At 37.0% G+C, this 16,950-nt stretch overlaps 1 protein-coding gene across 2 annotated transcripts in view; it reads right to left on the bottom strand.

Annotated features, from left to right (window-relative positions):
- The window catches only part of SPIRE1 (spire type actin nucleation factor 1), a 157,213-nt gene that overhangs the window by 45,539 nt on the left and 94,724 nt on the right, over positions 1-16,950 (bottom strand). For both annotated transcript variants that reach the window (XM_008058931.1, XM_008058932.1), the window contains exons 4-5: positions 14,034-14,111; positions 11,296-11,460 (exon numbers count right to left, since the gene is read on the bottom strand). In XM_008058931.1, the coding sequence (XP_008057122.1) occupies positions 11,296-11,460; positions 14,034-14,111 (243 nt within the window). The remainder of the gene's footprint in view (positions 1-11,295; positions 11,461-14,033; positions 14,112-16,950) is intronic.

The following is a 16,950-nucleotide window of genomic DNA, read 5'->3' as shown; positions in this document are numbered from 1 at the left end:
AGGCAATCCACTCACCTCAGCCTCCCAAAGGCACGGGATTACAGGCTGAGCCACCGAGTCGGCAAGCCCATGTTTCTTAAGCTTTGGACCCCTCCTCTACTTTGGGGATGTCAATCTCCTCTTTTGCTCTCAAATTTACTTTCTAAATAAACTATATTTTCTAATCTAAAAAAGTTGTTCAACCTTACTCATAAACAAATGGAAAATCAAATGAGATCTCATTTTCACCTGTAGAATTAGAATTAGATGAAAGTGTAACACACTATTTAATGAAAAGGCATTACTAAATACTTTTTTAAAGCTTCATATAAATGAAATTATAAGTATAGTTTCTTTTGTGTCTAGCTTCTATTGCTCACTATTATGTCTGTGAGATTCAATTACATTCTGCATGTAAGAGTAATATTATTAATATTCAATGTATTTTTTATTTTATTTTTATGAGTCAGGGTTTCACTTTGTTGTCCAGGCTGGAGTGCAGTGGCAGGATCACAGCTCACTGGAGCCTTGACCTCCTGGGCTCAGATGATCCTTCCAGCTTAGCCTCCTGAGTAGCTGGAACTATAGGCGTGTGCTACCACACGGGGTTAATATTTTGTTTCGTAGAGACAAGGTCTCACTATGTTGCCTATGCTAGTCTTGAGCTCTTAGGCTCAAGCAAGCCTCTTGCCTCGGCCTTCCAAAGCGCTGGGATTATAGGTGTGTGCCACCATGCCTGGTCTGTTCTGTTTTCTATTTGATTGTCCTTGAACTGATATTATACTATTTTAATTAGTATAGCTATGCTATAAGTCTGGAAAACTGGGGATTTAATTCTTTCAACTCTGTCTTTAAACACTCTCTTAGCTATTCTTGCCTTTCACATTTCCATATCAATTTCAGAATGAGCCTGTCAACTTGCACACGCACATACCTGCAAGGTATTCTATCAAGCTCAGATTAAATTTATAAACAGATTTGGAAAGAATTGTCACTTTTACAGTACTGAGGCTTTTAATCCATAAACATAGAAACCCCTCCATTTGTCTTGATCCTTATTATTTCGCACTAACAACTTGTAGCTTCTAAGGACATCTTTCACTAGATCTTTCTAGTGTACATCTTTCACTAGATTTACATATAGATACTTGATTTTTTGGAATACTAATGTAATGGCTTTTCATTTTTTAATAATTAGTTAATTAATTAATTATTTTAAGAAAGTCTCATTCTGTCACCCAGGCTGGAGTGCAGTAGCACTATCATAAGCTCACTGCAGCCTTGAACTCCTGGGTTCAAGCAATCCTCTTGCCTCATTCTCCTGAGTAGCTAAGACTTCAGGCACATGCTACCACACCTGGCTAGTTTTTTTGTTTTTTGTTTTGTTTTGTTTTGGTAGCAACAGGGTCTCACACCCCTGGCCTCCAGCAATCCTTCTGCCTCAGCCTCCCAAAGTGCTGAGATTACAGGTGTGTGCCACTACACTGGTGGCTTTTCATGTTCAACTATATAAAAATTTAAATAATTTTTCCTTTTTGTTTCCTATGCAAATCAAAACAAAACATTAAAAAAATGAATAGGCAAGCCACAGACTGGGAAAAAGTATTCAAAAGAAAATGTATCTGACAGAGGACTCACATACAGGATATATAAAGAACTCCTATAGCTCAATAACAAAATATAAACTACTCAATTAACATTGGGAAGATTTTAACAGATCTGTCACAAAGGAAGTATGAAGTAAAGATCAAGATGTTCAACATCATTAGACATTAGAGAAATAAAAATTAAAACCACAAAAAGGGGGAGGGGGTGGGATTGGCAGTTGAAGGAAACTGCTAGGGGAGGGAGGGGCATACCTCATCAATAAGGATACCTGCATAATCAATGTTTATATACCTGACCCTGAATTGCATCCCACATCTTTATAAAACAAAAAACAAAAAACCCCACAAAAAGACACCACTATAGATCCACCAGAATCGCTAAAATAGAAAGGACTGCCAACAACGAATGCTGACAAGGTTATGGGGTAACTGGAACTCTCACACATTGTTGACAGGAATGTGGGATATAAGAGCTAGTTTAGCAAAAGGTCTGTCAGATTCTCTATAAAACCAAATGTACACTTACTATATTACCCCACAATTCCACTCCTAGTATTTAGATAAAAGAAATGAAAACATATATTCACAATAAGATTTGTATATGAAAGTTCATAAGATCTGTTAATAATTATAAAAAACTGGAAATGGCTGGGTGTGGTGGCTCATGCCTGTAATCCCAGCACTTTGGGAGGTTGAGGCAGAAGGATTTCCTGAGCCCAGTAGGTTGAGGCTATGGTAGCCCTGAGCGTGCCACTATTGCACTCCAGCCTGGGTGACAAAGTGAGACTCCAACCCCTAAAAACAAAAGAAAAACAAATGGAAACAGGCATCTATCAATATGAAAATGGATAAACAAACTAGAAAATATTCACACAATGCAATACTACTCAGCAATAAAAATTAACAAATTACTGCTACACACAACACTGATAAATATCAAAAGCATTTGTGGTATGTGAAACAAGTCTTATGTAAAAGAACACATATGGTATGAATATCTTTTTATGAAATTTGAGGAGATGAGACTAACCTATCTATGGTAGGAAATGGTGGTTGCCTCTCTTTAAGAAGTGAGGCCAGTGACAGCAGATGAGAGAACTTTGTGGGGTAACAATATTCTATGTCTTGATAGACATGTGGATTACAAAGGTGTATACATTTTTTAAAACACAGCAAGGTGACCTTAAGATCTAGGCATTCCATTTTATGAGAAGTTTTCAACTTCTGTAACAGGATCTGAATAAACGAAACCTAGCCTCTGCCTGCCTACTAGATAGACTCCCCAGATTCCTTCTTTTCTGATTCTAGTGGGTTATTTAGGTAGTTTATATGTGCTTGAGGCACCCTAGTTTCAACATCTTTTCCCATCAATGGTTGAGGTTCCTTGCTTCTAGGCCAGGGGAGTGATGTGTTAGTCTGTACCTAATATTTAGCCTCTTCTCCTTTGCATGTTTCAGTAGCTGTAGTATTACAGTGGAAAAAAATACTCTCTATTCAGTCTCTACCTCATCAGGGTTCTATTTTATAACCAGGCAGCTCAGCAGTGTTTTCCTGCACTCTGAGTTTCTTAGAGACCAAGGTAAAACACCCATTTCTTCCCCTAATATTTTATTTTATAGACAACTGATTATCTCACATTTCAGGATCAACATCTGTATAAACTTATATAAAATGACTGATGACTAAACTATAACTTTTTTTTTTTACCTTGTCAAATTCCTAACTTTTAATGTGATTTACTCTCTAACCAAGGAAAATCAAAGATTTATGATCCTGGGCTGTCTTTTGGGGACTCCAGTGCCTTTAAGACAGATACCTGCTCTCTCTGAAGCCAGCCACCACACATAAGGCTTCATCTACATATCTATACATATTCATCTACGTGGCTCCCTTATCTTCCTCAAGCTGTCCATTTCCTTGACTGCTTTTACATATACTGACTAACTGTGAGTCAGGAAATCTTTGAATCCACCTGTAACCTAGGGGTCCCTGCTTGGAAATGTCCTGCCTTTCTGGACCTAGCCAGTGTAAATCTCACATGTATTGAATTTATGGTTTTTTGTAATTCCATCCTTCTAAATTGTATAGAACCAAGCTATAGATCAATCACGCAGGTACATATTCTCAGGACTCCTGGGGATGGATGCCATGGGTTGGTCATTCACATTTGGCCAGAGTAAATAATCTATAAGTAATTTACAGAGGTATAAGCCTCTCAAATTTTGTACACCATACTTATTACTTGAGTTCCAGTCATAAACACATGAGCGGCTACTCTTTGTGTGTGTATGAAGAAATAGTCACCCAAGTTATAACTTCAACCATGCAGCTTCATCTTCTGGACGGTGGCTTTCTTTGGCAAAAAGCTGAATTGGTAGTTGTAAGTAGGAAGATTTCATGATATTTATAGAAAAATGCTGTTTCATTCATTAAAAAGGTTACTTGAGGATTCATTACTTCTGTGCTAAATGGCAAAAATCCTTCCCTTCTTACTGACATGTTAAAATACAAGGAAGTCTCTCTCTCTCTCTCTCTTTTGGAGGGGAGATGCCAATTTTGGGGGAGTAAACTTGTTTACTGAAGTATAGCATACATATAGTAAAGTACACAAATCTTACTTGTATGCAGATGAATATCCTCTATGGAATTATTAATCAGCTGAAGATACAGCACATTTCCAACTCCCCAGTTACTTCCTCCTCTCAGTTGTCACCCAGACCTGCCCATTTTTGGTATCCATGTTTTACTGCCATTCACTCAAAGACTGTACCCCACAGCCTCCCCTTTAGCAATTTTTTGAAAGTGAAATATGATCTTATAATTCACTGATGTTTATGCATTAATATTTGTTTAAAGCATTAAAAATCCAAGATGACATTTATGTTTATTTGCTTATGTCAAAACATCAAAACCAAGTGGGATCTATCTTATGAGTATAAGGGTGGTTCAACACACAAAAACATTCATGAAAACAGACATTTATAGAATGAAGCAGAAGAACCCACACGACCATCTGAGTTAACGTGTAAGGAAGATTTGACAAAATTCAACATCCATTCACGATAAAGACTTAACAAATATGGAACAGAAGAGAATTTTCTCAACATGATAAAAGTTGTTTATGAAAACTTACCCCTAATATCTTATGAAAAACTGTACATAATATCATACTCAATAGTGAAAGACTGAAAGATTAACCCTCTAAGATCAGGAACAAGACACAGAAGCCTGTGTTTGTCACTTCTGTTCAACGCTGTATAGGAGGTTCTAGCCAGGGAAATTAAAAGACGTCCAGATGGGAAAGGAAGAAGTAAAAGTATCTTTCTTCACAGATGACATGAACATACATATAAAGTATCTTAAAAATTCTATGAGATAAACTATTAGAGCTAATAAATAAATTCAGCAAGGTTGCAGGATACCAGACCAACACACAAAAATCTGTTGTGTTTCTGTATACTAGCAGTGAACAGTGCAGAATTTAAGAAACAATTCCATTTACAATAACATCAAAACGAATAAAATATCTTAAAATAAGCTCAACCAATGAGGTGCAAAGTGTGTAAATGGAAACTTATAATTATTGCTGAAAAAAATAAAAGACCTAGATAAATGGAAAGACATTCTATGTTTATGGATTGGAGAAATTAATAAATTGTTAAGATGACAATACTGCCCAAAGCCATCTACAGATATAGCTGAATCTTTATCAAAATTCCAATGGCTTTTTTTTTTCAGAAATAGAAAAATTGATTCTAAAATTCATCCAAAATCTCAAGGAATCCCAAATAGTCAAAAGAATCTTGAAAAAGAAAAAGTTGAAAGACACACAGTACCCTGTTTTAAAACCTACAATAATAAAGCTATAGTAATCAAAACAGTGTAGAACAGACATACAGACCAATCAAACAAAATTCAAAGTACAGAAACAAATCCAAACATCTGTGTCCAACTGATTTACAACAAGAGCACCAAGACCATTACATGGGAAAAGAATAAGTCTTTTTAACAAATGGTATTGGAACAACTAGGTATCAATATGCAAAAGAATGTCTGACTCTTATCTCACACCATATGTTAATTAAAAAAGAAATCAAAGACCTACGTATAGGAACTAAAACTACAGAAGTCTTAGAAGATATATGGGAAAGATCTTCATGACCTAGATTTGATAAGTTCTTAGATATGACACCAAAAGCACAAGCAACAGAAGAAAAAATGGATAAATTGTATTTCAGCATCATTAAAATCTTTTACGCATCAATGGATACTATCAAGAAAGCGAAAAGACAACCTGCAGAATGGAAGAAAATACTTGAAAAGTACACTTCTGTCAAGAGTCCAGTATTCAGAATATATAAAAAACTCTACAACTTAACAACAAAAATACAAACAACCCATTTAAAAAAACGAGTACAGGATGTGAATAGCACAAATGGCCCACAAGCACATGAAACTATGCATAACGTCATTAGTTATCAGGAAAATGCAAATCAAAACCACAATGGGATACTACATCACACCTATTAAGATAGCCATAATTAAAAACAAAAATGGACAATAACAAGTGTTGGTAAGGATGTGGACAAACTGGAGTCCTCATACATTGCTGGTGGGAATATTCATTGATGTAACTGCTGTGGAAAAGAGTTGGGAATTTTCTTAATAAGTCAAATATAGATTTACTATGTGACCCAGTTATTCCACTCTCAGGTATATAATCCTCAAAACTGAAAACAGTCATTCAAACAAAAACTCATACACTACTATTCATAGTAGAACTAATCACAATAATGAAAAGGTAGAAAGAACCTAAAAGTCTATCAAGTGATAAACACATAAACAAAATACGGTGAACTATTATAGAACCATAGAAAGGAATTAAGTACTCCAACATGCTACAATGTGGATGAACCTTGAAACATTAGGCTAAGTGAAAGAAGTCAGACACAAAAGACCACATATTGTATGAGTCCATTTACATGAAATATCCAGAGTAGGTAAGTCCTCAGAGATAGGAAGCAGATTAGTGGTTGCCAGGAGCTGAGGGGAGGGAAGAATGGGAATGATACTTTTAGGATGATGAAATTATTTCAGAATTAGACAGAAGTGGAGGTTGTACAACCTTGAGAATATTCTAAATGCCCACTGAACTGCATGCTTTAAAATGGATATTTTCATGTTACATGAATTTTATCTTAAAGAATAAATTATAGGCTGAATGTTCCTTAACTCCCTGGCTCCCTCTCCAATCTCGGAGAGGTGGATCTACCCTCTTTCTCTGATCTACTTTCTAAATAAACTTTTCCTTTTAACTAAAAAAAAAAAAAAATCAATTATAAAGAAAACTAGAAGGAAAAAAAATCAGACTCTTCTTTTAAAAGTCTTTTTTTTTTTTTTTTTTAACCACAGGAAGAAAGTAATTATTTATGCTTGCAAACAAACACTTTCTAATTTGGATGTACAGTTCTTTGTCATTCTCCTACATGACATTATTTCCCTAAGCCTCACCTAGAGTGCTTACATAACACAGATTCCTACATTGCAGCTGAGATCTGTTAAGTCAGCAACTTCAAAAGGAATCTATCCTAAGTAATTCTTAGCATCAGACAGGTTGACTACTATTTAGCACCGTTATCTTCACTGATAAAAAGAGAAAGTTTTAGCAATATCAAGGGTGACAGGTAAAAGACAATACCAATAATCAAACAGAAAAGTTAATGATCTCTTAGGACTTTAATCACTAATGTGAAATCTTGACTAATGCCTTCTGGATAAGGAGGACAATCCTTGAAATTACATTCAGTTCTCACCCAATAAAAGGACAAAAAGTTCTAAGAAGCACACATTTTTGAGAAAGCACAATTTTTGAAAATTATCTTGAAACACTGGTCAAAATGTAAATTGGTACAACCCTTCTGGGGAGAAATTTTGCAAAACATAGTATTAAAACTTAAAATGTGCATTATCTTTGATCTCTTCATTTTACCAATAGAAATTTAAACCAAGGAGATAACTGGAAGGGACGTTTGTATTTGGATGTTATCACAATACTGATTAAAACAATGAAAATGAAATAACCAGATGTTTGGAGGCTGGGTAAACAAGTCACAGCACAGATACACAAGGAAGTACCCCAGGTGTTGCTATAGACACTATCTTTCATCTCCTTTTAAACATTTCTTAAAAGAGACACATATTATATATTTCCTCACCTCCCACTCTATATTCTGGTTTCTATTATTTCTTTCACTTAATAAAAGGAACAAATCATTTCCATGTTGCTAAGGCTGTTAACCAATTCACTGTGCTTATCAGAGCCCTTCACAGTTGTGACTTCCTCGACTTTCTTGTTTTCTGTCTAGCTACACCTTCTCTGTCTTTATTTTACTGTCTTCTTCTGCTCATCCTTCAATGCTGAGGATCCATAGGTTCTCTTCTAAGTTGTCTTTTCATCTTACCTTGACAGCTTCACCCTCACAATATATATTTTTTGAGTTGGGATCTCACTGTCACCCAGGCTGGAGTGAGTAGCATGATCATAGCTCACTGAAGCCTTGACCTCCTGGCTCAGGCGATGCTTCTGCCTCAGCCACCTGAATAGCTGGGACTACAGACACAAGTTACTATGCCTGGCTCATTTTTTAACTCTTTTATGAAGATGAGATGCTGCTACGTACCCAGGCTGATCTCAAACTCCTGGGCTCAAGCAGTCTTCCAAAGTGCATAGGCATGAGCCATTGTGCCTGACCACACCCCTCAAAATTTTAGCACTCTAAGGATGGTGAATTGTTTTTAATTTCTTGTGTCAAATCCCATTCTTTCTTGGTCTTTAAACATGACTTTATTTTTATTTTTTTTAGTTAGCTGCTTCCTCATAGGTTATTAGTGGCTCCCACCATAATGGAAATTTTGAGACAGTAGAGACTGTGATGTCCTTCTTCCAAAGTCTAAAATAGGGCCTGGCACATGAGAAGTGCTTAATCCATATTTGTTAAATTAAAACAAAATTAAGATATACAAACAGCTGGCAGATATTTTTAAGTTTAAATGTACTTATAATCAAACAAATACATATTTCTAAAATGAAAGAGTACTTTCTTCTAGTCAAATTAGTCAACCCCAAAAGATACCCAGTTTGTGCAAGGATGTGAAGAAATGGCCAAAACTAATCTGTTATTCTGTTGTAAATCATCATCATCATAGTATTTCTAAGGGCAACTGGACCACATGTCTGTAGAACACAGCACAGGCTCTGGGGTCAAACAGAATGAGACTGATACTTGGTTCTGCTTTATAACTAGTTGTCTGAACTTGATAAGTTACTACTGAGCAACTCTAAATTTCAGTTTCCTTATCTGTAAAGTAAATCAGATTTACTGAAAAGTAAATAAATGTAATATTTAGCTGAAATATTGTAGTTTATTAAAGTTAACAAGCAGCTCAAGTAGCTACTTAAATCAATTGATTATAAACCAAGTGATGTGTTTCATTAAGAATATTCTACATAATGTAACTATGATTAAATTTTCTTTAAAATGTGGATTTAATTCATCCCACAACTATTTTGAGCACAAGACTCAGCATTTGGCTGTATGTTAGGCACATGTTCTGGCCATGGAGATAAGCAGTGGAAAGAACTAAGCCCTTTTCTCTGTACGGGAGCTGTTAAATCTGAAAATACATGGCAATGTCGGCTAGAGAAAAACATGGATAAAGAAATGGAGAGAAGACTTTTCTAATGAGGAACTTGAGAGATCTGAAAAGTGAAGAGGCAAATTATGTGGCTATGCAGGAAAGAGTTCCAGGGAGAGGGAATAGCAGAGGCAAAGGCTCTCCTGCAGGAGCACATTAGGTACTTCTAAGACACTGACAGACATCAAGATGGCCAACAAGGAGAAATTAGCTGGGAAAGGTAGCAGGAGATGAGATCTGAGAGGTAACCTGGAACAGACCATAGGGGCTATGCTGGCCAAGGTAAGGATGTGAAGTTTATCCTGAGTGATGAAGAGCCAATGAAAGGTTCAGAGCAGGGAATGACATGGTCACATTTTAATGACATAAGAGGCCTATTCGGGCTGTTTTTGGGGAAAAACAGACTAAAGGGGAGTGAGAGTTGAAAGCAGGAAGGCCACTTAGAGTACACTGCAATAGTCTGAATGAGAGATGATGGTTGCTTGGAATATAAAGTATTTCAAGAGGAGGTGGTAAAAAGCGGTCAGATTTAGGATATATATTTTTTTGTTTTGTTTTGTTTTTTGAGTTGGAGTCTCACTCGGTTGCCCAGACTGGAGTGCAGTGGCCGCTCCCGGCCGCCGCAGCCTCGACCTGCTGGGCTCTGGCGATCCTTCCGCCTCAGCCTTCCAAGTAGCTGCACTACCACGCCTGGCTAATTTTTGATTTATTGTAGAGATGAGGTCTCACTGCCCAGGCGGGTCTCAAACCCACGGGCTCAGGCAATCCACTCACCTCAGCCTCCCAAAGGCGCGGGATTACAGACTGAGCCACTGAGCCCAGCTAGATTTAGTATATATTTTAAAGGTAGAGAGCTACAAGGATTTGCTGACGAACTAGATGCTCTACTTCTAAGAACTTAACTCAAGGATTTCACTGTGGTTATTAAGAAGGATTTAGGGCCGGGCTCAATGGCTCAGCCTGTAATTCCAGCACTTTGGGAGGCTGAGGCTAGTGGACTGCCCGAGTCCGCAGGTTCGAGACCAGCCTGGGCAATTTGGCAAGACCTCAACTCTACAGTAAATGAAAAAAATTAGCCAGATGTGGTAGCACGCGCCTGTAGTTTTGGCTACTTGGAAGGCTGAAGCAGAAGGATCGCCAAAGTCCAGTAGGTTGATGCTGGGGTGGCCATGAACCTGCGTGCTAGTGCACTCCAGCCTGGGCAATGGAGTGAGACTCGAACTCAAAAAAATAAAAAGAAGGATTTAGGCTGGGTACAGTGACTCATGCCTGTAATCTCAGCAAGTGCCTGGGTGGAAGGATTGCTTGAGCTGATAAGTTTGAGACCAGCCTGGGCAACATAGTGAGATCTCATCTCTACAAAAAATGAAAGAATTAGCTAGTTGTGGTGACGTGCACCTACAGTCCCATTACTCAGGAGGCTTAGACTGGAGGATCACTTGAGCCTGGGAGTTTGAGGCCATGGCGAGCCATAATCATGTCACTGCATTCCAGCCTGGGTGACATAGTAAGACTCTGACTCAAACAAAACAAAACGATATATATATACAAGGATACAAAAAATAGGCTGCTTATAACTAGTTACAAGGTAAGTAGTTTAATAAACTCTGGTATAGCCATAAGCTAGAAAAGATATATTGTCATTTAGAAATGATTATGTTGGACATATGGAAAAAAATATTCACAATATGATAAGCGAAAATAACTGGCTACAAAACAAAATACCCAATATTAACTCATTTTGTCCAAATAAAATGCAGAGAAAAAAAGATGAAAGGTTAACCAGAAAGATAAAAGGTTAACAAAATTTCTCTATAGATTATGAAATTATATGTTTCTAACTTTCTTTCTTTGAGTTTAATATATTTTCCAAGTTTGCTACAATGCCCAAGTATTATTACTTTTATAAGAAGAAATAATTTTAAAAATTTAATATTGAGAAGACTACTTTGAACAAATATAATTATAGAAGAATAAGTACTTGAGTCCATTAATACTTTTCTCTGTTACTTACCATCACTTTTCGCAAAGTGTATCTTCTGCACCGAATGTCATCCATTAGCATCTCATAAGGGGTGAGCTGATATTCAATGGGCAAAGGGTTGTACTGTCGCTCCTGGACCTTCTTAAGCTTTACCCCATTCCGCAAATCCCTCATCACCTGTACCCAGAATCGCGCCTGAAAGATCCAGGGAGAGACATCAGAGAAACAAATTTACTAGTTTCCCCTAAATAGCTACAGTCATACAGAATAAATTAAGAGCTTGGATTATAAAACACTGAACAAACCAGTTAAAAACTATTTTAAAAATTAGATCTTAGGATATGCAAAGATAGGTGAAAAACCATTCAAGAACCCACAGGCTCTGCCCACTGAGACACCTGGCTTTAAATCCCAGCTCCACTACTGTGGCAAGTTGCATTTGGGTCCCAGTTCTTCCCTCCTCCCTGTATCTATACCCTGCTTTGTGACTCAGCTCACCAAAGAGGAGCATATTTCCTACACTCTGACTTTGAGTTTGGCTATATGCTTTGCTTGGCTACTGCAACAGTGGTGGGTGTGATGAGACCAAGGGCTTCAAAAACACAAATGCCAACTTCAAAATGCACAGTGGACCTGTCCCTTGTGTTTCTATGATGGCCATGAGAACGTCAAGCCTGGACTAGCCCGCGTTCCCAGGATGAGGATGAGACACCTGTAGACTCGTGAGTTAAAATAGGTGCTTTTGCTTTATGCTGCTGTGATCTTGTAGTGGTCAGTTACACAGCATTACTGTGGCCATAGCTGACAAATAACCACCACCTAGTAGTTATTTGATATCCATCAAGTTGCTACACCTTCCAAAGTCCTTGTTTCCTCATTAATGACAGAAAGCAGTACTTTATAACTTGTTGAGAGGATCAGAATTGATACAGTATATATAAATTGGTTATATAGTGCTCTATACATAGAAAATGCTAAAAATTATACTTTAATGTTGTTACTGTCTTTGCACACATTATTTAATCATAGTTTTCTTATCTACAAAAGTAGGTTACTTTGTCCATATACATAGAAAATGCTAAAAATTACACTTTAATGTTGTTACTGTCTTTGCACACATTATTTAATCATAGTTTTCTTATCTACAAAAGTAGATTACTTTGTCCATCATCGAGATTTTTATGAAAGTACTTAAGATAATATGAACCATATTAAATATGTACATTATCATATATAAATATATATTATTATACTTTAACCCTTTTGGTCTCCTGCTTATAACCTAAGATGTCACAATCTCTACTTCAGTGTGAAGAGTCAATCAATACAATATTTAACTAAACTATTAAAGCTCATTAAAATTAACAAGTAAATATAGTTACTGCAAAATCAAGTGCTGAGTGAAAGATACCAAACAAAAAACAATGCATACTATATGATTACATTTATATAAAATTCTAGAAAATGCAAACTAATCTATAGTGACAGAAAGCAAATGAATAGTTGCCATGTAATCACACAAAGTATGAGGAAACTTGGGGTGACGATGGGTAGGTTCATTATTTTGGTTGCAGTGTTGGTTTCATGGGTGTGTATATGTACACACATATACATCAAAACATATCAAGTTATACATTTTAAATAAGCACAGCTTATTGTGTATCTATTATACCTCAATATCTGTTAGTAAAGAATGGGCAAACAAAACCTAACATGGTCAAAAGACACCCATTCATGTCTCTCAAATCTGTATCTATTCCTATACTCTCTCATCTAATAATGGTATAATTTATCCAGTATCTTTAACCTTAAAAGTCAGAATCCTAAAATGTGCCTTTCCCTGATACCTGGATTTACCCGATCTTAACACTTCTTGACACTGACTGTCCTGTCTGCAAAGTTGTCATGCCTACCAACTCTTAAGTTTTATATGAGGGCAGGGATTTTTGGTGTCACTAGGATTTAGTATAATGCCTGAAAAACAGTAGATACTCAAAGTGTCACACGAATACACTGCAGTTATCTGTTGTATAAAACTGTCTTCTGTTCTAGACTGAGTTTCATGAAGCTAGAAATCCCATATTATATACTCTGCATCCCCAGGGCTCCAATCTAGTAACTGTTGGTAAAAGAAAGTACTACACTATTAGTTTCACACTTAATCCTGAAAACACAGTGTAAGTTTTGGTTTATACAGGAGAGTATGTTCAAGTATTAATATAATTAGAAATATTAATATTTGAAAATACCCAAATTCTCAGATATTTGGGGTGATTCAGATCAAATCAGAAAGCTTTTTAAAATGGGGACTAGATATTTCCTCAAATGGAAGACTAATACTCAAATTCATATTCCATCAATTCATACTACAGTACTTAATTAATAACCACCATTTTCATTTTATTTTTTATTTTTTGAGTTGGACTCTCACTCGGTCACCCAGACTGGAGTGCAGTGGCCGCTCCCGGCCACCGCAGCCTCGCCTGCTGGGCTCCGGCGATCCTTCTGCCTCAGACTTCCGAGTAGCTGGAATTACAGGCATGCGCTACCATGCCCGGCTGATTTTTTGATTTATCATAGAGATGAGGTCTCGCTGCCCATGTGGGTCTCGAACCCGCGGGTTCAGGCAATCCACTCACCTCAGCCTCCCAAAGGCGCGGGATTACAGGCTGAGCCACCGAGCCCAGCTTAATAACCAGCATTTTAAGAAAACATTATACTATTTCTTAGACACTAAAGAGATCAGAATGCATTTCCAGCTATCTTACCCAGTCAGCAGTTTTCAGCTCATCCAGGTCTGTGCTAGAATCATCACTCTTTTCCATTTCTTGAATCTTCTTAAGATTCTATCAGTTAAAATAAAAAGAAAATAGGCATGAAAATTTCATGAAGGTATCTTCTCAAATTAAAATTCCCAAAAGATATCTTCAGATAAAACACATACTGAAGTGTCAGTGAAGGAGAAAGTACAGAATCCATTCTTCTTTAAACTTCAAAGTCCATTAAAATGGACAGTCTTACTGAGAGGTAGAGAGAGACTGCTCAGCTCGTTTCCTTTGCAGCTTTGTGACTTTTCAGCCATAGTATCGATTCACAGTTCTTAAGCTACACTGACAGTTCTTCTTCCTCAATCTCATATTCAATCCACCACTCGATCTCTTAGTTCCTCTGTATTTTTTTTACTGAGGCGCTCTTCTTTTCACCTCTGCTGCAAATCTTTTACTCTGAACACCATTGTGTTCTGCCCAGGCTTCCAAAGCAATGTGGACCTGGTTGCTCTCCTCTCCTCACCCCATGGCTGGTCTCTTTCACTGCCTCCTCCAACTCTTCCTTCAAGAATCAGCATCAACAGAATCACCCGTTCTTCAGCGAAGTCCCTCTTCCCTGAATAAGTCAAATCCTTCCATTCTAACATTTTATAACACCATATTCCTTTCTTCTGTAGTTCTTATCAACACTGTAATTGTATACATATTTGTGCCTTCCCTCTAGATTTAATGAAGAGAATTCTATCTTCAGAAGCTAAAACAAGTATTGGCACTTTTTGATGCTTAATATATATTTATCAAATAATTTAATGAAAAAATTTCCATTAATAAAATGTCTCTTAAATGATATCAATTCAGCATTTGCAATTTTAAGAACATCTTGTTTGGTAAAATATACACTCATATTAATTCTAAACTTATGGCACATTTTTTCTAGTCATAGTATTCAATCCTAATATATTTTACTTTTTACTGAGCTGTCTGCTTGCACTTAGTATGAGTTTAAATGCACTGCATAACCTACTTTGTTTTATATGAGAATAATGCAAACTTAATATAAAACACTTCTAAGCCTTGAATTTTTAGCTTCTCAACACTTCATTTTTAATTTTTATTATTTTTTAGAGATAAGGTCTCCCTTTGTTGCTCAAGCCCGCCTCAAATTCCTGGGTTCAAGTGATCCTCCTGCCTCAGCCTCCCAAGTGGCTGGGATTATAGATGTGCACTACCACACCTGTCTTTAACATCTCACATTAACCAACTGCCAAATGAGGATAACACCACCTGCTTTTTGTACTCAATAATATAAAGGAGTATTAATACAGAAAGAACAAATTACTCTGAATACTTGAAGAAAAGGTGGTATAAATAACACTGTTTCTTCTCTCCCTAGCGGGAAAATTAGAAAAGTAAGTATTTCCAGTAATTTCAGAATATGTTAACATAATTATTTAAAAAAGAAATGTCATGTTTCCTGGTTGAGACAATGTAACAAGATGCCATGCTTGTTTTATGGCCTTGTCTAAGTCACCTTCTTTGGGTTGCCTGTTCATCTTCAGAAGAAAAATAATCACAATGTTGTTATGAGTATTAAAGGAAATAATGTGTTAAAGTAAATTATGGACACTGTTTAGCACAAAGAAGGCTCCCAGGATATTTCCCTCTACCTCCTAAGTTCAATAAATCATAATTCACTTTATCTCAGTATATATCAAGACTGAATATATAATCAATGAAATACAGTAAAGCCTTTCATTTACAGCCCCTGGGGTAAGCAACACTCAAACCATGCATATCTAGATGCTCCTGTGAATTGTCCCAGCCCCATTAGTTACCCAGAGTCTGGTTCTTTTCCTGTCTTTGCTCTGGGGGGTATTGGGGCAATAATAATAGCAGCTAACAAGTCCTGAGCCATTAGACAGCCATCATTTAACCCTAGCCACAATCTGCATTCTAAGGGAAACTGAGGCTTCTAAAGGCTAAATAACCAGCCTGGGGTCCGTCCTGGCAGTAGTGGAAAAGCCCTGAGGCAGGTGGATGTGGCCCCAGGCTCTCAGCCACAAAGTAAATCTTGCAGAAGGGACACCAGTGGTGAGAAAGTGGTCCTGCTGGCAATGTCTTGATCTTGCTTTCAATGACTTAGATAATCCTCAGGAAACAACTGGATACAGTTTCTACTGTATTTTTGCTAAAATGAACATTTATGAATATTTGTAAGTTTTGCTATTACACAAAAAAGGAGAACAGAATTTATGACTTGTAACTGGTCTTTGCAGACAATGAGTACTTAATGCCTGGCACAACACTACATCAAAATCTGGGTAGTAATCATTATTACTAAATTAGGACTCTATTTCCTAACTTTGACGATGTACTGCACTAGGATATACAGTATTTCTGATAGTCAAAATCCCTAACTTTTTTTTTTTTTTTTTTTGGCTAGGGAGCACTGTGTGTCTTTGGAAAAAATCTCTGATGATTTAAAGCTGCAATTTTCAATGCACGTCCACAACCTTGATCAAGTATCAAAATCAGAACTGAGAGAGAAGGAAACAAAAAGGAGAGGTAGATGTGTTTATTCTGTTCCTCTGGTGCGATTGTCCAGATTCTATCCCAAAAGCAATTAATGGTTTAAAGTATATATCATTCTACTGGTTAATTTTAGTTTTTTACAATCAAAATGGTGAAAGAGATGGAAGGTGAACTACCTCTGGTTCTATTTATGAGGCTAGGAAGTCACCAGCAGCAGCATTCCCAAAGCCCTGCCCTGCCCCACCCCTCAAGATAAGTATATCATCTCCTACTCTTTCTACTCTCTCCTGCCTCAGGGTGTTCTTCCCTAACAGCTTTACCTCGATCCACAGCACTATCCCCTCACATCCTTCCCATTCTTGCTCAATGTCACCTTCTTAATGGG

This window comes from Carlito syrichta, unplaced genomic scaffold (assembly GCF_000164805.1).
Source record: "Carlito syrichta isolate Samal-C Ts95f unplaced genomic scaffold, Tarsius_syrichta-2.0.1 Scaffold303652, whole genome shotgun sequence".
Taxonomy (NCBI): domain Eukaryota; kingdom Metazoa; phylum Chordata; class Mammalia; order Primates; family Tarsiidae; genus Carlito; species Carlito syrichta.
The sequence above is the reverse complement of the archived record's forward strand: the minus strand, read 5'-3'. Positions and strand labels throughout refer to the sequence as shown.